The following is a 25748-nucleotide window of genomic DNA, read 5'->3' as shown; positions in this document are numbered from 1 at the left end:
GTCAGTAGAAAGAATGAGAAACAGCATTATTAATTCTATCATTCACTATACAGTATTCATATTCTTTTCTTTCCCCTGAGATGATGGGTTATCAAAAAGCTTTATCTTTATTTTTCATGACAGAGAAAGTTGCTTGAATAAGCACATCCATTAAAATCTGCTGTATTTTTAGATTATCTTTATAAAAAGGCATTTACTTTGCAAAAAAGTCTGCTACCTTAATCCCACTATTTACTGTGTTCTAGTTAGCAGAAATGTCACTTTTTCACTCTTGAAAAAGCAGTCCTTGAATCACATCATGCTTAGTACCACTCAGTAAAAGTAGAAATTTAATCTTTAATCCATGTTAAGATTAAAGCACATTGAGATTTAAGCACATTTTAGAATTTCAGGCTAGGATTAAGCTATGCATCCTTGTGGGTGCTTCCGAGTACACAAGATAATCATTATGCACTTCCTAGTAGGCAACAAACCCATCAGAATGGGCTTGATGAATATCACTAGAATTATGGACTGGTTTTGCCTACTTGTGTTTTTTAAGGATGTACCAAATTAATTTCATTATTAGAAAAACAATTGGGTTTATTCATAGATTTTTTTTCCCATTTATAGTATATTAGGACATCTGAAAATGGGATCAATTAGTCTGAAAAACATCTATTGAATGCATAAAGATGTCAGGTCCTCAGAGTGGGTTGCTTTTCTTTACAAATTCATTTCCACAGAAAAGGCAAAAGTGGAAAAAAAGCGAAAGTACTGGAAAAAACCTTAGATTTTTTTCATTTTCCATAAATTTGTTATAATTCTTTGCAGAATTTAGTTTGTATGTGCTACATCTGTTCGCACTGCTACACACCCTCCAGTTTTACATACAATTACTTAGTCCTGAACTATTTGTCCCCTTTTATTCAAAATTACTATTTTAGATGCCCTGAGAGAATAGATAATTTTGAAATATGCTTCTTGGAAATCATGAAAGTTATTACTGATAGGCTTCAAAAACTATTTTGTTTTGTATAGCACTGTTAGGTTTACCTGGTCTGAAGGATGGATGAAATCAGTGCGTTGCTTTGCCAGCAGCTGAAGAAACAAATCTTGGGGTTTTTAATAGGTATAGTACTATATAGCTACATAATATCTATACAGTTTCCATTTACCTACATCTGGGCACTGCTTTCTTAAAGCAGACAGCACTATGATTTAGTTTTTTCTTGATTACTTTATGTGCAGTATCTCCAAACCCTTGAAACAAAATAAATTAAGTTTTCTGTCAGAGTAAAATGCCACAGGTTTTAGGCCATTTAAGTAGCTGACAGTGAAAGATCTGAAAGATCTGACATATGTCTGGACTTGCCTTGGCCTGAGATGGTTTTAGCTCATTTTAACAATTCTTACCAGCCAAGTCATTATTACCTACCACATTTTTGGTTATGCTCTGCAAATACCATATATGCTAAAGGCTTGGCAAGCCCTGGAGGTTACTGCTCAACAGATAATAGTCTATCACAGTAATTGAAGCTGATGAAAGCAACTTTAAAAGTTTGGCTGGGAACCATGAAGAAGCAGCAGCGTGCGGTAAGAAAAATGTAAAATTAATTCAACTGGAACTCAAAACTAAAGCATAAGAAATTCTATGACGAATATCATATGTTCCCCAGAAAAGAGCTTGGGGTGCTTATGACTGCCTCTCCATTTCTACATAAACAGACAGACACTGTCGATGTTATGCACCATAAGAGGACTGTAAGGTTGAATGTAACACAAAAGAAAAGCGGCAGATAAGAGAAAGTTTTTGCATAACAATTTCAGCTGCATTGCTTATGCATTAACTGACTTGGACAACTTAGCTGTCCAAGTATTAATTGGACTAACAATAAATTCTTAGCTTTCTATATCTGACATGCTTCCTTTTGCCCATAAGAAGACTTTGCATATGTCAACCTTGTTAACCTTTCTCCCACATCTATATTCCATAAATAGCAGCTAGGCTAGGTAAGACACCGTGTATTAAAATGAGTTGTCACATGGAATTTCCCAACTGGGCAGCCAGCAAGCCAAACTGATCTATGGAGTAACGCTGCATCCTTCCTGTCAATAAGGACACATTACTAATACTGCTTTTCAGATATATCTAGGAACTGTGAAATGTCACTGAAATTGGCCAATGGTTTCAAAATGGCATAACAGTGGCATATCAAGAAGCATGACAATCAGACATCACAACCGTGCAAGTCTTGTCATCCAAGGAAATCAGGCTTAGAATTACTTGATGTTTGGAATGAAAACAACATTTCTAACAGGGATCAAAAGAGAAGGAAAGAGGAACATTTTTCAAGTAGTGAATAATTTTTTTTTAAGTCTAGTTTCAGCAATGCTGGAACAGGAGAAAGGGAGTGAAATCCAGAGGTGTAACATCAAATGTAGGAAAACCATTCTGGAATACAAGGTAACTAAATATCAAGGGCAATAGGTGTGGAACTGGAAAAGACAGATATCCAAAGCAACATATACTCTGTAAGAAGAAAAGTAAAGAGGCATTAAAATTGCTCAGTCGTAAACTGCTGGCATTTTTTTGTCAGAGCATGGTGAATACACTGAAACAATAGTTTATCAATAACTTCAATTGATAATTCAACTTCCTACATTTCCTAAATGCTGCTGAGAAAGTTACTTGTGCTTAATAATACCAATAATACCAAAGGAGAAATGGGAGCAATAGAAATGGCTAACAGCAGAGTGTGTGCTCTCTGGAAAAAAAAAAAAAAGCACATTCAAGATGTTTCTAAGAACAAAAGTCCAAAACCTGTTTCTAGAATGCAGAAAAGGAGGCAGATAGAAGAGGAAATATTAGTCAAGTACAGCAATTTTAGCTTGTAGCTCATAATCACGTAAAAATTTAACATCTCAGTGGTAGCAACTTTTCACATTAGAAAAAAGTAATAAATACCAAGTACCTTGTAAAATATTTCCTCCCCCCCCCCCTTCTATTTGAGTGGATTATGTTGTGGATTTTTTTAAGTTTTAAAACTATGTGTTTTTTAAGTATATAGACTAAAAATATTGTGCTTTCTCAAAACAGTCAATAGTCAGGAATGAGTCACCCCAGGATCTCTTTATAACTAAGCAGTGTTACATAAAAATGAACTGTGTGAGTTGCCTTTACTGGTGAAATTGTTTTGCTTCTCACTCATGGGGAAAATAAAACTAGGTAAGTGTATACGCATTTGGTAATTCAAATCATCTATAGCCACACATTGAGAAACAAAATGATCTGATCTGTATTTGAAAATACAAATACATAGTAAGTATTATCTGGTATCTTTTACTTTCTTGTTAATTTTCACTGCAAAAATATAACAGCTTTTAGACTACCAAAATACAACGATTAAATTTTTTTTCACCCAAATATTTAAAATCACACATACTATGTTTTGAAATCCTCATTTCTTACATTATATATAACAATATTATAGAAACTGGAAAAAAAGAGTATATTAGTAGTATTGTCTAGTAACAGTACAGCTTAATGGAATGGAACATAACATCAGTTATGTGACCTTTGACAAATGACATCACATTGGCTTCTAGTTTTTACGTTAGCAAAACAAAGACTACATGTCAACACAATTTCAGTTTTAAAAATGTTGAACCTATGGATTAAACAAACTACAGATTTTAAAATGCTATACAGTACATGTCTAGCATTTTTTAAATAAACAAAACCAACCTCTAAAACTTGGTAAGTTAATTGTGTTAGTTCCTACTTACCTTGGTATGTCAACTTAAATCCTTGCCTGTTTTCTGAGTGATCACTGTAAAAATGGACAAGTGTTTCATGAGTAGTACTTAGCAAGGGTGACGGGAGTTCCATTCCACTAAACTGACCAATCATTGAGCTGGTGTGATAAGGCCCATTCTGAATTTCTAGGAAATCATGATTTGCTTCAGTAGAGAAGTTCAGAAACTGAATATGAGCACCTGCATAATTGAGAAAGCAAGAAAAAAATGAAAGTGGAGTTTTTATAAAAGATGTCATAATAATTGTTACAGGCACAGTATTTATATTTTAGTCACCATTCAAAGTGGGATGCTTAAATTCAGGAAATAGCAGCTAACTAATGAAAGAGTTTGTTCCCAATCAATATAAACACACATAAAAGGACCAATGAAACAAAGTCACTAAGTCAACAATCAGCTATCTGACAGGTTCCTAAACCAGGCACCAGAAACTCTCAAGGGAGGGGCTTCTCACAAATCCTGCTGTGTCACAGCATAGTCAGGACACTGTCAAAAGAGCATTACTGTAGCTGGGCCAGGCCTCTCGGAGGCTCAGAATCAGTTCAGCACCCAGTAAGGTTATTGTCCTGCTTTCAGCAGGACAGTTATTAATACAGTGACCCTTCAGAGGCAGAAGTTTAACTACTTAGTTCCAACTATCTATTATACCATGCTTTTCCTGACACAAGTCATGTATATACACTACCTCCTTACTCCAGCTTGGGCCAGTGTATCGTTAGAGCCATTCTACTTTGTACGCAGCACTGTAGGATGCACTGAACTCCAGAGTGGTCTCGCTCAGGATCGTTTACAAGCCCTATCTGGAAGTCAGGTGGCTGAACCAGACGTTTCTCACAAAATGAAAGGGAGAGGTGACTCCTGACATGCTGAGCAGTAACAAGTATAAACCTAATCTCACGGGAACAGCTATTTTTAAGTTCTGGCACTACATGGGGACTAAAGAGGGGTAGGGGATGAACCCTTGGTTCCAAACCCAAGTAGTAGCAACTAACTTTCAACCTCACTGCTTGTGCCTAACCTTCCTCTGGTAGACTATGAGAAGTAGCTGGAATGGAATAAAGCAGAATTAATGAATGAGCCAATGAAGCAATGTGACATATTCAATGCCTTAACTCTCTGCCTGACATTCTTAAACAGCAGTAGAGACATACTCTTCATTCCAGAAGAGTACCTTATAGATTAATCACCAGGATAAGTCATTCACTCAGTCTCGCTCTATAGCTCCTTTCTTTGCATCTGTGGTTTGATATCTAATAATTTGTATAAAATAGATTTTTTTTCAGGACAAAATAAATAAGCTAACAAATAAACTGATTATTATTGAGAACTTGTAAGAATATGCGTTGTTTATTAACTTCTCTGACCTATGCAGAGTGGGAGATACGAAAACAAGTATTTCAGCTGTTCAATAAGAAAACTTATTCTGATGCTATCAATAGAGACCAATACAGAACATATCAAAGTCTCAATATTATCCACACCACTGTCTCGAATGGTGTCTGATGCAGTTAGTTTGACTTAGGGAAAGTCACTAATTTTGCAATGGTCTCAAGATTTGAGATGCAGTAGGACACCAAGCAGCTCAGGTCAAATGTCCTGACCTTACTATCAGCATTTAGCGACTCCCTTCAGAGACTGCATGTCAGCAGCATGGAAAGAATTCTAAAGAATTGAGCAGCCAGTTGTTATACTTAAGTTGCTAAAGTGATAAGCATGTAATTCAATTTGACATAAGTATATAGAACAAAAATCAGTGTTATTTAAAGGAGCCTGCCATTCTGAGCCACGAAGTACCCTTACAAACCTATCATTCTTATTTAATTACTAAGAAGGAATTTATGTGACTAAGTGCGTAAATACTCAATATACAAAAGCTTCATGTTTTAAACGTAAAAGATAGATTTTAAAAATATAAACTGATAAAATAGCCACAAACATAGTATTTTTTTTTTTACTGAAGGTTTTTCAAAGTTGTTACTTTTAATTTGGGGAAATTCTCTATGTGTCTTACAATTGTCAATTTGATATGTCAAAGAAAAAAGCTTTTTACACTAAATCATTTCTTATGTAAAATTATACAGAATAAAGATGATAGCTACAGAAAATAAATCATTATCTGGTCAATCTATATACTACTTCCTGCTCCAATCTCAATAGGATTACCTCTCTCACTTGAATAGACTAAATAATGACAATTCCAAGCTGAGCTAATAATTTTTACAAAGGTTAATCAATTAACAGCTACCTGAAATCATTGCAAAATAACTGCAACTCACTTGAAAAGATGTGTTTTCCACCTGTTTATAATGTTTGGATTGTAATAGCAACTTCTTTTATATTTGTATATTTTCACATAATGAAGAGAACACTATACTTTAGGACATATTTAGCTCCCACAATTTTATTGTTGGACTTTATTTAAGCACATTTGTGTGCTTGAACTAAGTCAATAATATCATGGTTAATTATTTCAGTCATTTGAATCAATCACTACATGTTCTGTTCACGAGTGTCCTCTGGATCAGTTTTTGTCCAGTGTTCAACTCTAAATCAATCGATACCACAGTAAAACCCTTCAAAAAAACTCACCCCAAAACCTGGAGCATTGTTAAATCTTGAAAATGTTTTCTATTTTTCAGAGATTTCATATATTCATTATGATACAATAGAATAAACGTAGACATATGGCTCTTAGGTAGACAAATTTATACTTGTAACTAAAATAGTATTGAAGATTTTGAAGTGTAAGTTCTATGTGAAACATCAAATCAATCATGATCTATCTGTGGATTATCTAACAGAGACTTTGGTTAAAATATCACTTCATGATTAAAGTTGTCCTCTTCCAGTATTTCTGAAGGCAATAGTAGGAATGAACACCCTGTATTTGTCAAATCCCTTGTCAAACAAAATCAAAATATTTTCTATTTACAGGATTATCACTATGAGATACTTTTGGAGAGTTAAGAGGTTTTATTTTCTACAAATGTAGCTTTAGAATGCCCAGATTAGCCAAGGTTGTCCAGTTTATGGTCATCCTAAGTCTATAAGATATGTAAGACTACTAGCCTAGCTATACCTATGATGAATCCATTTAGCAACTATGCACCAATAAAGGGCACTATTCTAAGTAGCAGAAAAATATTTCTACAAATTAACTTTCTATAATGCACTCCATATAAGTAGTACATCCTACTAGAAAAATTGCTCATATGAATGCAATGGAAGGCACAGAAATTAATTTCCAGAGACAGATATAGTATATTTAATAATAAACTTATATAATTAATTTTCTTATTTGAGCTCTACCACTGAATTCTCAATATGGGACATAATGTTTCACAACAAGAGAAGTTATTCTTCTTTTTCTTCTGATAGAAGATTGTGTTTTATACACACACTTTATCATTCATTATTACTTTCTATAATTGTTATTTATTTGTGAAGACATTTTCTGTATGACAATATATTTAATGCAAACCTAGAAAGTTTCTAAGTTGACAACTGTTACCTGCTATTTGGACTACAGGTTTAGAATGGTTTTAACCAGATTTGTAGTGCTAGAAATGAAGTTCTGTCCATTTTTGCAGAACATAAAAAACACTGTTAAAGAGTCACTTGGGGGACAATGAAAGGATATTAAAAAGAAGACCACTGATTAATCTGGAAATTATATTATCTATTTCATCTGATGCATCTACATAAGGAAGATGTAATTTGCTCTAAAATCAGTTGCCAAGAAAGTTTCACAAATAACAAGTTGTTTTGACAAAGATTTATTTTTAAATTACCAATCATCTTCAAATCAAAAGATAATGCATAATTATGTAAGGGGTATATATATATCGACTGAATAAAATCTATTTCATACTGGAAATTAGAATATCATTTTGCATATATATTTAAATCTGATTATTAAAAATGATTGCTGTTCAAATGTAAGCTTACTTACCATATCCAATAGGCAATAAAATTTTCCATGTGCAATCTAAGTTACTAGGGTAATTTCCAGGAAAACCTGGGCTCAGGATCACTCCATCCATGTTTGTCAGTGTTCCACCACATTTAGCTATTCAAAATAAAAAGACTGTTACTGTATCTTTTAATAATACTATTTCTTAATATTTGGCATATGATTCATTCAAAAAATGGATTTTCCATTGTATTCCCATGACCTCATGATGGAAGAAAAAGAAAAAAATTTGAGTTAGAGAGAAATGCTTACTAACAGTATGTTCAACGTGATTTTACTGCAGATGTGTAATTGTACATATAGACTGGGCAACCCACTGTCTCTTCTTGGCAATTATGGTTAAAAACATCTGGTGGTACATTGAGATAGGCTTTATAATTAGAGGAACAAATCTGGAATTAAATCGAGTTATGACACTGATTCATGACGTAGCTGCAGATCTGCTGGTTAATACAGCTAAAAAAACACTTGAGTTTTAAAATAAATAAACAAACAAACCAACTCCCCCCACATTTCTATCTTTAATTCAGAAAGAGGATAGAAGAGCTGTATAAGAGAATTATTCTCTGCTTACTATCTGCATGATGTACTTCAGTAAATTCATCTGTTTGTAGATTGAAAAGTAATTTGCATCATTTAGGATGAAATAAAAGCTTCACTATAAATATGCAAAGCAATTTTAAAGAAGTGGCTGAGTTTACACCTTTGCTATGAAAATAATATAATTATGAATATTCAAGAAATCAAATAAAAATTTTGTAATTTATATTATTTGAGTAATCACTATTTAATAGCCTATGAGCCATCTTGCCAGATGTTACAGTGATATGTGATCTGTGCATTGTCATAATCACACTGAAAAAATTAAAATGTACTAGTTACACAAGAAATTGTGTTGTCTCCCTCAACAAATATCTACCTTCCTGCAATATTAAATGCACTATTCAATGAAAACATTCTTTGAATTTCTTAAAAAAAAAGAATCAACATTTTAAGGGTTGAAAGTGGGGGATGTGGGGTCATATTCTAGGGTTTGTTTGTTTTCTTAGGGGTGTTTTAGCTTCCAGGACAGCAAAACTTCATGAACTAGAGGAAAAAAAACAAAATAGAATTCAATGAGCACACTGTAAATAGGGACTGTATTTAATATACAAGGTGAAGCATAAGATTAGCACTAACCTCCCCCCCTCCAGAGCCCCAAAGTCCTGAAAAAGATTTTCCATTTCTAAAATCGATATGAAGGAACTGCACTGCTTTCATATTCATCAGAAGTGACTGCTTCTGTAGAAGTTGACTGTACAAAATAATATATGGACCCAACTTGACAGGGAATCTTTAAAACCATCTCACGTTAATATTGCTTGATATCATCCCAATCTTTTAAAATCTTCTTAGATATGAAGCTAAAATGAACAGCTTTTGCTGACTGAATATTATAGGTAAAAGCATTCACTGGAGAATGCATTTCAAAGCTGAAGTGCATGTTATCATGGAGCTGTGGTTCCTTCCCCTTCATTCCTATTTTTTTCTTGAAATAAGCATGCCAGAAGACACCAGAATCCTGAGTCTCTTGAACTTTGTTTCATCAAGAAAAAATAAAGCAGAACAAGATCATTATCTACACAGGGAAAACCCAGATATGTTGGCTAAGGTCTTAGTGTGCTTAAAAGGGATACTCTTCTTAGCCTTGCTTTTAACTCAGCATTGAATAACAGGTTCCCCAGTTTAAAAAAACAAAACAAAACAAAACAAAACAAAACAAAAAAAAAACCCCAAAAAAACCCCAACAAAAAGCAGCCAGCCTTTTCTGGATCACTAAATCTGTTTTTCATTCCACCACCTCTGAAGGCTTGGCTTCAGAGCTGCTCTTCACTGCAGACAGGCCACTTGATTCTTTGAGAAGTGTCCTCAGCTCCCTTCCTGATCTGCTTGTTCTTCAGAAGGTGCTCCAAGCTGAGCATGCTGCAAAAGGAATGTCTTAACTTCCTCTCCCTTCTTAAGATTCAGCTTGATTCAAACCAGAGTATTCAAGACAAGCTAAATAATGGTGAGCATCTGGGTTTCCTCCTTCTCCTGCTGTCACAATATTTTTAAAAATAGCACATAACATTATATATGACCAAAAAAAATACTGCAATTTTTTCAGTACTTCACAGAAATGGAAAATCAAAAAAGTTTGGAATGAAACTGAATACAGAGAAGGAATAATAGACATGACAAAGCCAGGGGTTTATTCTGACTGATGTTCAGAAAAAAAAAATTAAGTATCCATACCAATGCAGAGAGGAGATGGATAGTTCCAGCGTCGAACTGTTCCTGGCATACAAGAAATGTGAGAACGACCCTATTTGGAAAGGAAAAAGATTACAGATACTCATTATGGGACTTTCCAGGAAGGGTGAACTACAGAGGACCTCCTGGATCTTCTTCTCTGTGAAGAATTTTTTTAACCTTATTTTTGAAGACTTCCACTTCTTTTGATAACATGAAAACCTCTCAACATTTTTAAATAAACGTAAAACTGCTTACAAGACAGAATCAGCTGACTATATCCATTCATATGGTCAAATTGGTTCACTCCCTATTTCAGTTCCAGGGTTCTCATCCACAGTATATAGACTAGCTCATTCTCAGACTGCAGTGTGGAGTGAATCAACCACTGCCCTGAGGGAGTAGTAGTGACCCAGATTGGAATTTGCTTCACAACTCCTTGCTGCAGATGACATGGATGTGAAGCATACCGAGACAGTTATCCACAGTCATCAGCAGGCCTTGAACTCTCACATGGTTTCACTTATGTGTCTTAGGAGTCTAGTATTTATTAAGGGAGCACATTTTATCAATTACCTATGAAGACTTCTTTAGATATTGTCTATAGCACTCAAATTCTCATAAAAACACGGTAAAGGAAACTGCATTTGATGAAACTACTTCTGCATGATTTAGAATGTTTACAAAAAAGAAATTGCACATACTACTTTGAATAAAGTTCATATAGGATTATATGGAATAAAACTACTCTAATCATTTAGTTAAGTATAGTTAGACAATCAGCTTCTGAAAGGCAAACACACATTTAAAAAAAAAGGCTTGGAAGAAAAAAGTGTTTTCATTAAATATATGAAAAATATCCTTTTTTCTTATTAAAATACTAAAATTTGGTAAAACGTCAATAAAATAATTTTTATTTTAAAGTAACCATTTTCTTTTAAAGGAACACTGTGTGTGAACTTATTGTGTCAGTAGTTATTTGCAAAATGGACGATGGTTTGAATTATTTATGCAATGCAATATTCCTTGTTTTATGCTATTGTCTTTTCCTAGTCTTCTATGAATGCACGTCTCTGATGTGAGTTGGGGGGAAGCCATAATATAACTACCAGAGTCAGGGCAAAAAGTAAAATGGCCCATAAAATATTTTGGGGGAAAGAAAGACAAAGGAAAGAAGGGAAGGGAAGGGAAGGGAAGGGAAGGGAAGGGAAGGGAAGGGAAGGGAAGGGAAGGGAAGGGAAGGGAAGGGAAGGGAAGGGAAGGGAAGGGAAGGGAAGGGAAGGGAAGGGAAGGGAAGGGAAGGGAAGGGAAGGGAAGGGAAGGGAAGGGAAGGGAAGGGAAGGGAAGGGAAGGGAAGGGAAGGGAAGGGAAGGGAAGGGAAGGGAAGGGAAGGGAAGGGAAGGGAAGGGAAGGGAAGGGAAGGGAAGGGAAGGGAAGGGAAGGGAAGGGAAGGGAAGGGAAGGGAAGGGAAGGGAAGGGAAGGGAAGGGAAGGGAAGGGAAGGGAAGGGAAGGGAAGGGAAGGGAAGGGAAGGGAAGGGAAGGGAAGGGAAGGGAAGGGAAGGGAAGGAAAGGAAAGGAAAGGAAAGGAAAGGAAAGGAAAGGAAAGGAAAGGAAAGGAAAGGAAAGGAAAGGAAAGGAAAGGAAAGGAAAGGAAAGGAAAGGAAAGGAAAGGAAAGGAAAGGAAAGGAAAGGAAAGGAAAGGAAAGAGAAAAGAAAAGGATTCCTCTGTCTTCAAGCCTCTTCCCAACATGAGCACATTCTGATTTCAGACTTTTAAAGTCCCCTCCTGGGGGGAGACACTTAATCCTACAGCTACCAATTACCTTTCTTATGCATCTCCAGGTAGTAGTTTGAGCTCTATGACTTTTCTCGTAAGTCTCAATTATAAACTAATCCACATCTGATTGTTATTGCTGGCTGTGAATATGTTCTCTGAAGACTGAGCATAAATTCACAGCTAGAGTGAAAAAAACCCCTAATGAAAAAAAACCCTGCATCTGCAAAGTTATGCTGATCCACACACATTGAGCAGCAAACATACTGTACTTTGCAGAACCTTATTTTCACTGTTAATTCTTTTTAATTTAGAGCCATTTTCACTTGTCCTGTCAGAGCAACATACTATGACTTCTAAGCAATGAGATAAATATCAGATCTCAAAACTTTGCTTTGGCTATAGAAATATTGTAGAGATGACATTTCATTTCATTTTATGCTACTTTGAAATAGCAAAATGTTAATGGTTCATTAGCAGTCTTTAATTAGAAATCAGAATCTATTTGGGAGTCAAGCTTTAAAGACAGCCAGTCCTTCTGAAGGGACTGCACAATAAAATTATGATATCAGATTTTTTTTATGTGTCTCATTTTCTAACTGGCAGTACTGCTACCTACAAAGGACACTATAAGGGAAAGATGAAATAGGTAAATTTAATAAAGTCCAAAAGTTAAAGGTTTTAAACCAATAAGTATTTTTAAAATAATATTAAATTTTCCTATGAGAAAAACTTTAGTATTTTATATATGAACCATCAGCTGGCTTGTAAGTAATCCTTCAAGCATTAAATGAGCAGTCAGTGCTTCACAAGGATAGAGTAGGCTTTACTGTGCACAAGTCCTGAACCTTTTCTAATTAGTAGGACATGTCTATGACACAATCTTTTTTGCTATGGATATAGGATGCTTCTGATACAGGCCATTTCAAGCCATGCTATAAATGGGAAGCTCATGGATTAGGTTAAAGACTTGATCCTGTATCTGTAATACATGAATGAAAAGGTTAGCATATTGCTGATTACTTAGAGAAACTTTTCAAGTGCAGGTGTTCTCACTTCTAGCCTAGAGCTAAGATGTTCAGTCTGAATTTTAGGAGAATGGTAAGGAGTACTGAGACGAATGAATAAGCCAATGTATGCTGAGGGAGCACTCAACTGGCAAACATCATATGACTATAATGTTAAAACATCATATGACCTATGACTTTATCCTTTTCTGGAAGAGATTTAGCACGAAAAAAAATTGATTTAGAAACCAAGTTCTAAAATTTCTGATAATATGAAATCCTGTGATGTAATTTTACCATTGTGGTTAAAATTTCACCTAGAGGAACTACTTCCAAAAATAGAAACACACTGTACAGTTTCAATAGGAATAGTACTAAAATAGGTTGGGGCTTTTTAGAGAAAACATTTTAACCATGTTATTTTCTTCTCCACTTTGGTGTTTTTTAATCACTTCTATGATTAAAGTAGAGCCTATGTGAGCACTCTAATTCTTTAAAGTAGTTTTTGGGTGGGTACATTGCTCTATTGTTGCCATTATTCCACAGTGTATAATTCAAAGGAAAAAGAAATAAAGAAATACCTGTAAAGTATATCCTGGCTCACACTGAAATGACAAAACATCATTCACCATATATCTATCTCCTGATTTGATCCCATTGCTAGGAATTACTGGTTCTGGACAGGCAGCAAGGCCTACAGCTGAGGAAAGTAAACACAAAGATTGAAAAAACATAGATAAGGGCACAACATTGATATTCTTTCCACAGCATTGTTTTTAAGTGAACATTAAAGATTTATTTCAACAGTAAAAGGAAAATTTGTTTAAAACACAGAAATTTTCAGAACTGCCGTGCAGAATACAAATAGTATGACTGAAAGGCAAAGATTATATACTCTGACTGTACCAATTACTGTATCACACTACTATCACATACTATGCCATTTTATTTTCTTCAACCAGTATGGCAATTCTAGTATATTCAACATACTTCCCCCCCTGCCCTCCCCTCTCTTCCCAATCCTTGACATGAAATGGAGAGAGAAAGAGTGAATTCACTTTATGCATATTCCCTCTTATCAACAACAGATGAGCAGAAATATTTAGTTGAGGTGGTAGAGCCTTTTGGAACAGCAGCTAAAGGCAAAGGGTCTTCGTTATGTAACTCTACTGACTATAAAAACGTTTAGACATCTGAAATTTAGTACTGTTAATCCAAAACCAAATCTTTGCATAGGTGTGACAGGAAAGCCTGTTTTAAGGCAAGCGTTTACAAACAGGAGATTAGCAATTTTTCAAATTTGTTCATCTAAATCTGGCAACCTGAAGTACTAGTTTCTGCTTTTTTGCCAAGTGAATATCCATTTGCTCTTTTTTTCCTTGTGTGCTTATGTAAGGTGTTTGTTAGTCAGTACAACTGAAAATTAAATAACATCTCTGCTAAAATGCTCCAAATGAACACAACAGTTAAGAAACTGCTGATTAGATTCAATAATTCTGTACTTTTACGATTTTCTTTGCAGAGGGACCAGCACGATTATTTTGCAAGCTTATGGTCTGATGACAGAATCTCATTCTTCTTATACAATTAAAACCTTTCTCTGAAGTAAAAAATCAATTTTAAATGAAGCCATTTATTAATTAAAATTACTACTGAAATATAAATATTTAACTTTTATATTTTATTAAAATATGATGCGTAGAAGCCAGAATGAAATGGAAATTAAGTTCACAATGTGTTAAGAATAGATCTTTGGAATTTATTAGCCCAAAATTCTGCAAAAATCATACAAAAGTAATATTTTTCTGAATGTGATGCTCCGTGTCATAGAATCATAGAATCATAGAATGGTCTGGGTTGGAAGGGACCCCAAGGATCATAGAGCTCCAACCCCCCTGCCACAGGCAGGGACACCAACCTCGAGGCCTGGATCTACACAAGGCTGCCCAGGGCCCCAGCCAACCTGGCCTTGAACACCTCCAGGGATGGGGAATCCACTACCTCTCTGGGCAGCCTGTTCCAGCACCTCACCACTCTTTCTGTAAAAAACTTCCCCCTAACATCTAATCTAAACCTTCCCTCATTTAGCTTTAGTCCATTACCCTTGTCCTGCCATTATCTGCTCTTTTAAAAAGTCGAATCCCCTCCTGCCTATAAGCTCCCTTCAGGTACTGGAAGGTTGCAATGACGTCCCCCCGCAGCCTTCTCTTCTCCAGGCTGAACAAGCCCAGCTCCCTCAGCCTCTCTTTGTAGGGCAGGTGCTCCAGCCCTCTAATCATCCTTGTGGCCCTCCTCTGAACCCTCTCCAACAGTTCCACATCCTTCTTGTATTGGGGGCCCCAGATCTGGACACAGTACTCCAGATGGGGCCTCACGAGGGCAGAGTAGAAAGGGACAATCACCTCCCTGTCCCTGTTGGCCACTCCTCTCCTGATGGAGCCCAGGATACCATTGGCCCTACGAGCTGCAAGAGCACACTGCTGGCTCATGTCAAGCTTCTCATCCACCACAATCCCCAAGTCCTTCTCAGCAGGGCTACTCTCAAGAAGCTCTTCTCCCAGTCTGTATCTGTGTCTGGGATTCTTCCATCCCAAGTGCAACACCTTACACTTGGCAGTGTTGAACCTCATTAGGTTCCCCCAGGCCCATCTTTCCAGCCTGTCAAGATCCCTCTGGATGGCTTCCTTTCCTTCTGGGGTGTCAACCTGTCCTTCAGGTCACTTGTATGAGTAAATAACTGACTAAATGCTACAACTCTCATTGTCCTCTTATGAAACCTAACTCCTTTAGTGACAGTAAGTGCAAATTGACAGAGTATTTAGCACAGAAATTACACGATATTTGGCTTTACTCTGATGTCTGACATTTTGGAGTCTGTTGTACCAGATGGTTCATCATGAAAAAATATCTGATATTACTCACAGAGACCCTAATCTTTCTATGTAAATACAATTTTCTTTCAGATAATGCTGTTTGCACATTTTGATACAGACAGGGTTTTAATTTTATGCTTAAATTTTTATGTATCTTCTTTTCATCACTCAAATATAAAACCTTTACAAATCTTAAATACACACATAAAAATTTTGTGTTTCCCACTTCACCCATTTCCAGTCAGTATTTTGCAGCTTGAGGTTTAGTTGAAGTAAATATATTTTTTCCTGATGAAGCACACACAGATTTGAAACAGCTTTTGTTTTTACACCTGAAACTTTGATTGCTGTACCAATTTCCTGGAAATACGTTCCATAGTCCTTTACATTCATTCTAGGTCTTGTACCTTTAAGACACTCTGACTAAATTGCTTACGCATAGCAATGTACTTGCTGAATTCTGTGAATACAAATTTGAGGTTCCCTTGTTGTATTGAAGAACTTTGTATTTTGGTTGAACTCAGTATTCCTGTGTATTCAGAGATACAGGCCTGCAGTCATGGATCTGTGGAAGCAAAATTATTTTTGCAGATTTTTCTGAGTCACAGAAACAGTTTTATGAGAGTGACTGCATAGCAATACAAGTGATGTGCTTGTAATACAGCTCTTTCTATCATTAGTTAAATAGCATAAGTAATTTGAGTAGACTATGAACAAAGAAAAATCTTCAAAGTAATTTTCTGCGCAACTGTTAGATATGGTATTACACTATGTATTTTACCTTTAACAGATTCTAATAACCTGTTAAGAATTTTTGCTTTCTGATAGCTGTTTATACTTTGTATGATGCTTTGTGTATACTACTTTGGCCTTATGACTCATCTCATAATATAGAATATTCTACCAGAATATTACAAACCGCTATGCAAAACCCACTGATGATTGACTTAATTTTATATACCTGATATTAAGAAATAATATTACCTTTCCAAAAGCAAAGAGAGAGTCAGAAAGAGAGTCAAGTACTATGGTCAATCATCCTCATCATTCTAACCATTACATAATACTAGCCTAGTTATTTATCTAAACTAGTTGTTTAGTACCAGTCCAAAAATCTAAGGAGAGTTTGAGAGAAAGTAAACAAATTATTGTATTTGGGGACAAACTAGAGAACTTAAATATTCAGAGACTCTGAAATACGTTAAACTAGATTGTATGTGAACAGTCAGTAATAAAGGGAAAACATGTTAAATGTCAAGTCCAAGCAATCAAAAAAGGACAAGGATTGCTTAGTGCATGCTCTTCAGAGCTCAGCTTCTGCCATGCAGTACAAGAGAGAACGCATCAATGTCAAGAATGATAACCCTCTCTCTGACCTTCTTCCGCTTACTGCCTGCTAAATACTTGCCTGGCTCTGCTGTGGCATAAGACAAATATGCCTCACTTCCATAATTATATACATGCCTACAATTACCTCCAATTCTGTCCAAACATCACTGCCATTGCTGGCAGAAAGAAAATCCTTGCTGGCATATCTGACAATGTGAATGCCCATTAGTGTCCAACTCAGAAAGCTGCAAACTGAACAACACGAGAATTTCTTGACAGCTTGACCAAAAGTCACGAGGCTTTCTTTTTTTTTTAATTCCACCATCCCACCCTTGTGTGGCTAACTGAAACATATTGATCTTTATTATACTACAACATCAACCAGGACTGAATTGTTCTTTACATTTTGATGTGGTGTACATCAAAACCCAAGCTGGCCCTTCTAAAACAGCATGCTTCAGACACCAGTCTAGAAAAAGCATTTATCTCAATGAACTGCTGCAAGAGGGGTTAGATTCATGTCAACAGCTAGCAAGTTCTATAGGCATAATGATAGGATCAGGACTTGCTAAATTAAAAATGGCACATTTGTGATTCACACCTGCTTTAATACAGGAAAAATGAAAAGATTGGTGCCCTGGAGAGCCACATTAAAGATCACATTGCATGAAATATCTTAATGTGGACCTACAAAAACAATATGTTATGTAGAAGAATAAATTTTATTCTCTGCTAGTCTGTTTTTTATCTTTGAATTTATTAGAGATTTTTATGACAGTAAATTACTACAAAAGGCCATCATTGTTCTCTAGTTCCCTTATCAGCAAATCCATTATATCAGCTCCTGAGAACCATTAGCACTTGAAAACATGCAATAGAGAAGCTTCAGAAAAGGAGACAGTAACTAAAAGAAAGGTTCTGTTCTCACACACATTGCATGATCTTGCTACATTGGAAAAACAACAGTTTACAAAGAATGATGCTGAATTGTGCGTTACAACCTAATTCAAGGTAATAAAGCTAGATGGCACTGTTAAAATTTTGATTGCATAAACCAGTATTTTAAATGAAACATTTTAATTTTAATTACTACATTTGGATATATTCACACATACAGACATTTGTGGTGTAAACCTACATATCTATATTCATCATACTCAGTTCTTACTAAACCAAACCTGACTGAGAGGTTTAAGTGGCATGCAAGCATGAGCACCCACTGATTATTTCCACAATTTAAAAAGAAATTGCATGCTATTGAAACTACTACTGAATTAATGAATGACATATTAAGATCAACTTGAGTCATCAGTGACCAGAAATGCAATTGAGATAAACAGGCATATTTCTAAACCATACCATTCGGACAGTTGTTTCCTTTGTTCATTAACAGTAAAAGAAATTCAATCAAATAGCAGGAATATTTATTCTTTCTACTATTGTACATATTCAAAATGCAACAAAGTACATTTTGATTGGACTGGCTGGTGGCTGTGAAAATAATGATGTTATTTATTCTACCACAGTTTGGGAAAAAAAACCCCACAGACCCATGCATATGAAGGATTACTGTCTTTTCTACAGTCACCTACGGCATATTTTTACTGCATAGGTTACTGCAAACAGTTTAACATCTACAACCCTTGTGAAATAACAAGAACCCACACCACACAGTGGTACTTAATAATGTTTATAATTGTACCATGGCAAGAATCATTTTTTTTCTAAGGCAATGACCAATTATTTGTTTTAATTTAACTGAGTTTGTGTATATGACTTACAAAACAAAAAGAAAAATTTAAAAACCCCAAACCCCACAACTCCAAAAACACCTCAAATAAAGGAAAAAACCCATCTGTGTCATCAATTTGACTGTAGCATAGAAGCTGGGTATGACCACTCACCTTGGACAAATAACTTATACCTATATGCTTGATGTCTAACGCAAAACCATCTTAAAGTAAATGACAAATTTATATTATTCCACAGAAGACTTGTGTGTTTTTGAAGGCCACAAGGGGAGCATATGCACTGCCTAGATTAGGCATAAACTTAGGTTTGCAGGAACAGACTGCCCAGCCCCTTCACAACATGCATGGAAGGAGCCCACAAATAGAGAGGACAAGAGAAAGACAAACTGCTAAAAGTAAGACACGGTTTCAAGAAATAAATTAATTTAAATTATCTTAAAATAAGCTGTCGTCATTGGCTGAGGTTTTTGTAAAGTATTTATGAAGTTCTATGAATTTATTTTGAAACGGCATTATACAGCGTGGAATATATGTGATCAACTGACAGCAAACTAAATCTATTTTAACTGAAAGCTATTTACCTTTTATAACATTTATACTTGTGAAAATATCTTTTTAAGTAGAAATTTCCGCCTATGTATTCTAAAATATTAAGATTATCCATAAATTCTATTCCAAAGACATAATTTTAATTTTTTGATAAATAATTTCATAGCAACTTAAAGACACTCTCCTCTGTTGCTCCATGTTCCTTGGAAATTCTTCTGAGTTTTCCTTAAGTGATCCTCATTTCCATTAATGTCATTATGAAGATTTTTTTTTCATATGACATAAAGGGCTTACAGGATACCAGAATATCTAGTTAAGAGCAGTTTTACCTGCTACCTTAATCTGAAATGTATGCAGAAGATAAGGCTGGATGAAACACTATTAGGTCCACTTTGTCTCATCAAGCACTGTTGCAGCCTGCTGACGCAAGCTCTGAAGTTATTCTGACTTGATGTGATCAGCAGCTTCTTATTGCTAACCGGCATCTTTCTGGTAATATTTAAAATTGTCTTCGCTGTAATTCCTAAAGGTCTTCTCACTAGTGAACAAATTTGCAAAATTTTGGTCTTAAAAAAAGCACCAATTTCAAACACATATAGCTTTTTCTCTTTCCAAAATACTCACATCTAAAATCACATTAAAGGATCCAGTGTCCTCTCATACATGCTTATAATTTCAATTAATGCTAACTGGGAACTATGTACAAACAGCAGAAGAAAAAGAATGCTTAAGACTGTATACCATAAGGATGTAGGTAGGTATGCAGTTTGGTATTTCACTCTTTGTTCCCCAAAATAAAATAAAGTCATCATCTCTGTGGGTTTCCCTGAAATACAATCAGAATAACTGTGAATTTTTATTGTTAGTTTTTACAGCAATTGATTGCCCAGGTAAAAAAACCTTAGTAAACAAAGCTATGCCCCTCCCACAAAAGAGCAGGAGCTATAAAAGTGTTACTCAGATACTAAAAGAAGCACAGCTATAAATTAAACACTTCCAACAAAACTATTATTAAATTTTAGTCAGTGGGACAGAAGACCCACCAAATTTCTATACCAAAATACTTTAAAGAAAAACACAATGACCTTGTTGAAAATGAAAAGTGTGCCCACTGATTTTAGTTTCTGAGAAATATTTTTTGAGACTTTCTCCTCTACAAAATTTTGTCTATCCATAGGTAAAGCACCACTAAATAACTAACCTTCTGCATCTACATTGCTGAAGTGCTATGCTAGAGATTTTTAAAATACAGAATGAATTAATTTGTGTTTGCTTGCATAATTAAATTAGTATAATTTCTTTTACAAAGCAAAGGGACAGTTCTTCAGCTCAAATAAAGTGGCATAGCTCTGTTGTTTAGGGGTTTGGGGTTTTTTTCAGTTAATATATACTGATAGTAACTCTTGGTTCCTCTCCCTAAACTAGTGTGTTCATCTTGCTTTCTGATCAGGAAATAAAAGGATGTTATATAAATAATTCTGGAAATCTGTCATTCATTTCTGAAATACTACTTTTTCCAATATATCACTGAATTTCCTTTGTTGTGACTACATAAAATAAGAGAGAAGTGTTACCATAAAGAGAATAATGAATGGGGAAGAAAGCCTTTCTTACTACAGGTTTCAGACTCCATTGCTTTTTCTCTGTTCTCCATAAAGACAAATTGTAAGAATACAAAAGAGTGGATTCCTGCAACGTATCTACTGACAACTTACAAGTAAGAGAGAAAGTCTTTGTTCCCTGCAATGATGTGAACCCACATTGCCACTACTCAGAGGTATCCTTATCACAGAGGTAAATAGAGAATTTCAGCAAAGGAGACAAACTCCTAAGCTCTATTCTATAATTCCATTCTATAAAATTTTAAATCACATAGTTGAACAAGAACTGAAAATCATGTACCCACTTAAGTGCCATGAACTACTGTGTACATCCTACATACTTCCAATCCAGATCTGTCTTCTAAATGAACACAATAGACTTAGGTCTCTGGCATCACAACAGTGGTGTATTCTTTATACATCTGAACTTAGTGCTTTAATACTTTAAAAAAAAAATGTTTAAATATAAGCTAAACTTGAATGATTGAGCATTTTTCCTGGTAATTAAAATGTTAATGCAAATCCTGCTACAGGTGCTTAGTCATTAAGTAGAATAGCCTTAAAGTAGGTATTGAGGACCCCCACTATGACTACCCAGATGTTCAAATTTCTGCAAGATGCAAGAATTGAACTGAGGACGCTTATAGCTAAATGTTACAGCTGCAAAGTATTTTGTTATATCTATTTAGATAGACTGAATGTAGCCTTCCTTTTCCTTTGCTTTTCTCAAGACTACCTAATGTTCTAACACAGTATTTCATCTTGAATGCCTTTTTACCGGACATTTGACATTTTTGTGTTTACTTTACTAAGACAACCTCTCAACCAAAGGACTTTTTTGTTCCAAATTTTACCAAAAGGTATTTATTTTTCAGATGTTGCTTCAAACAGTAGGTAACCAAGTGATCCCACACTTCAGATTTCAAAATCAAACACTAGCAATATCTGCATCTTGTTAAACAGAAGAGCATTTCCTTCTTTGCTTCTTTCTTGATATCAAAAGGTAAATGCTCAATAGAAAACAGTACATCCTTGCTGTGGGAATTTGCTCTGTTTCTGCATCCAGAGACAGACAGATGTGCTATATTCTTGCTGGCCCTGCAGAGATCATATAGCCACATAAAAAGGACATTATTCTTTCCTGCAAGACTATTAAAAGAATAGCGAAGTACTGAATGCTCAGTGTTGCTACCTGGACCTGTACTAAGCTGCACTTTTGAAATGCCCTGGCATTGAAATATTGGAACCACTGAAGTCAATAGATGCTTTAACAGAGCACAGTTGTGGGACTGGCAATTAGGAGACAAACAAAAGCATAAATCCAAGGGACCTTGCATGCTTCCGAACCCTTTTTACTTGTTAACGGAACACATTTCTTTCATGACTCAGAGCGATAATAAAACTGATACAGTAAAAGATAAAACCTGAACTTCAAAATGTTCATTCTACAGCAAATTCCTAGAATAAATCAGTAATTCTTCACACTTCATACGAAATCATACTATCACTGTAGGTTAAGGGAAAAGGCTTGGGGAGGAAAACAAGTTGACCAATTGGGAAGGAGGGTTCTCCAGAGAAAAAACCCTCCACTTTATCAAAATAGTAGATCCTATAAAGCTTCCTACAGAATTAATAATCATATTGTCATTCTAAATGACTATTACAATGATTATATTAAAAAGAACCAAAACACAAAAAATTTTTTTTGCATAGAAACGCTTGGAGAAAAAATAAAAGAAATTAAATGAAAACAGAAGACACCCTTGTGCATTTTGTTTGGATAGAAATATTTGTTATGAGCTGAAAATCTGGTCTTTCAAAATTCAGTACATATTTGTATTTCATAAAATTCTTCAATTCCATCTTACATGGAGCTTATTAAAGATCGTCCATGTGTTTACTTATGTGTAAGTCTTTAAAAATGAGTAAAAATATTAATAGTTTTTGGACTTTAATATTAGAATGCATGTAATAGCAAGCCAAACTCCATTTTCAAGAAAATTCTGGAATTCCCTTTGTAATAAAATATAGCATGCTCGGATTCAAAAATAAAAGCTGGTTTAAGTTGTGACCTTCATGAAAGCATTCATCAGACTGTTATTTCATCATCACATTATTTAATAGAATATTCTTAGCAAATTAAAAGCAATACCTTGCAAGCATGTGTACTTAACTTACTGCAATCTATAGTATTTAAAGCTTTTGAGTGATGTAATAATACAAACATGCATATTTGAATTAAACATGATTACGTGAGGTAATCCATCAATGTTTACAGTACCAAACCTTTGTATCTTAGAACCAAGCTGCTCACACAATATATAAAATTTTGATATATTGCAGAATTTGCCATTAACCTTCTTAGGTTATTTTGCTCATACCATTGGTGATTTACCATAACTGCAGTGGGGTTTTTTGCAGCTCTGGGACTGTAGTGTTGTTGGGGTTTTTTTGCAATAACAGTGATTTGTTGAGGAAAAAGAATTTGAAGAATAGGAAATAACAGCATGGAATAAATATATATATATGTATAAATAGGAAAAAATGTGTTATCTGTTCAGTTTTTATCCATTTCCAAGTAATGAAACTAGCCCTTCATTTTTTTTTTCATTACCTAAATTTTAGAACTAAGCTTAAATAAGTTGGAGAAAACTACCAAGTCCTCATTTTCAAAACCTTGTACAGAATTGCTAGGTTGATATTTTTTATATGCTGCTAATTTGTGAAACCTGCCTTTTAGCAAATTTCAAACATGGCTTCATTTAGAATTTCAGTATAATAGATATCACTTATACCAGGTTCATGAGGAGAAGGCTTTGTTAGAGAATTAAAAACAAAACAGAAGAAAACAAAATAATATAAAACCTCTTTCCCTTTCCATACACATGCTTTTTCTGAGAAAGTTTCAAAAAGTAAGCAGTCTTACTTTTATATTCCAAGTGAAAACCAGCTGCTGCCACGCTAATATCAGAGTGAAAATGCAGGTAAAGTTGATTGGATGTGCTATTCAACAATGCTGGTACAGTTGTACCTAGGAAAAGAAAAGTTATGGAATAAACTGTAGCATGCTGATATATCAGAGTTTATATTGAAAAGACATAACAAGACTGAATCAGACAAGTTCATTTTCTTCTATTATGTGCATGGAAGTCTCAAACAGTCTGTTATGTTCTGCCTTGTTTTCTCCTGAAGCTACAAGAAAATTTTGATTACAAGTCATGATACTAAGAGGCCATGTAAGTGTAGTCAAACAAGATCCCATCATGTTCAGATGAAACTTTATTGAGCTGGATAGAAAAAAGAAGTGTAAAGGAAAAAAAGTCACATAAGTAAAATCTTTGATTATGAGATCAAGCTCAACTGCCATTTGACTTTTTTCTACATGTATAAAAAAAACCCCTGCAGTACAGGAAGGAATGGTCCAGATTTTTTTCTCTGTGTCCACTCCACACCTTCTCCCTATGATAATATTTCAACTACTTATCCCAATTGTGAGTGTATGACAGGAAATGAAGAAGCAACTGCAACACATTAAAAAACCAAAACCACTAAAGAAACCCACATATTAGCTTTATCTAGTTCGAATAACTGTAATAAAATTGTGTACTAGTGACTACAGTGTACACAGTGGCAACAAGCTTATCATTAACCCAGGTCACATTCTTTGCCACCAGCATTGTTAAGTCTGACACATCATTTTCTTTGTTACCACATGACTACTATGTTACCCATATTCTATAGTCTAAAGTTGGAGCACACTCAGGCTAAAAAATATATCACTTTCTATGATTACCCTAAAAGACAGTATCAAGTAACTAATGAATTTCAACGGTGGTTGCATAAGAAATATTTTCATTTCTTTTGGGGCTTTCACTGTTTCTATAGTAACTGAGAGCAATACAAGCTTGAAATTTGGGCTTAAAAAAATGCTAGAAAGAATTGTCTTCGTAAGTCTAGTGTCTAAAGTAGGAAATGGTGAATACTTTTAAACTTAAAACTGTATTAAGCAAGATCTTTAAATAAATGGTGAGGAGCTACAAGACAACAAGTTGGCCCTTAACGTTTTACTGTCTGACCAGACAGTACAGAGCATTCACATGACAAAATATTGTGGAATACAGAAAATAATGAAGTATCATCCTGGGGGAAGGACTTAATATCTATATGAAATCTGGAATTTATTTGAGGATGTTTAGGGTGTCTGTTCTGTAAGAATGAGGATGTTGATTCAGAATGATTATACTCTTCACTGAACAAAGTGCGTCTTCTGGTCGTTCTGTTCTGTGACAGGATCTGCTAATATGTAACAGCAGTCCTCTACTTCCTTAGAGCGTGATATTCAATAAGAAAAAAACCTACAGCCAACTATACTGTGAGAAATAAATGAGGCTAGAGTTTTTAATTCTCATAATTACTACATTCAGTGACACAAATCAGGCTGGCAGCCTGTCACAAGTGAGGTGCCCCAGGGATCAATACTGGCCCTCATGCTTTTTCAACATCTTCATAAATGATCTGGATGATGGGATTGAAATCACCCTCACCAAGTTTGCTGATAACACTGAACTGGATTATGAAGCTGACATGCCAGTCAGCCATCTTACAGAGAAAGAGGCTGAAAGTGTGGACTAGCAAGAATAGTAACAAGTTTAAGACAGACAAGTCTTGCATTTGGGTTGGAATAACCAGAGTGCAGTATAGCCTACGATCTGTGTGGCTGTGGAGTAGCCTTGCTGAAAGGGACCTGAAAGTCCTAGTGAACGCAAGCTGAACATGAATCAACAATAAACTACTGCAGCAACAAAGGCAAATAGGTTCCTG

At 35.2% G+C, this 25748-nt stretch overlaps 1 protein-coding gene across 1 annotated transcript in view; it reads right to left on the bottom strand.

The window, feature by feature from the left end:
* Positions 1-25748, bottom strand: part of CSMD1 (CUB and Sushi multiple domains 1) — a gene marked incomplete at both ends in the record, with an annotated part of 1089811 nt that overhangs the window by 129564 nt on the left and 934499 nt on the right. The window contains 5 exons of the mRNA XM_084261313.1: positions 3769-3978; positions 7751-7867; positions 10046-10115; positions 13406-13524; positions 23854-23958. Of these exons, the coding sequence (XP_084117439.1) occupies positions 3769-3978; positions 7751-7867; positions 10046-10115; positions 13406-13524; positions 23854-23958 (621 nt within the window). The remainder of the gene's footprint in view (positions 1-3768; positions 3979-7750; positions 7868-10045; positions 10116-13405; positions 13525-23853; positions 23959-25748) is intronic.

This window comes from Gallinula chloropus (genome assembly GCF_964237585.1).
Source record: "Gallinula chloropus genome assembly, chromosome: 3".
In the NCBI taxonomy this organism is placed as follows: Eukaryota; Metazoa; Chordata; class Aves; order Gruiformes; family Rallidae; genus Gallinula; species Gallinula chloropus.
Note: the sequence above shows the minus strand (reverse complement) of the source record. Positions and strands in the feature narration are given on the sequence as shown.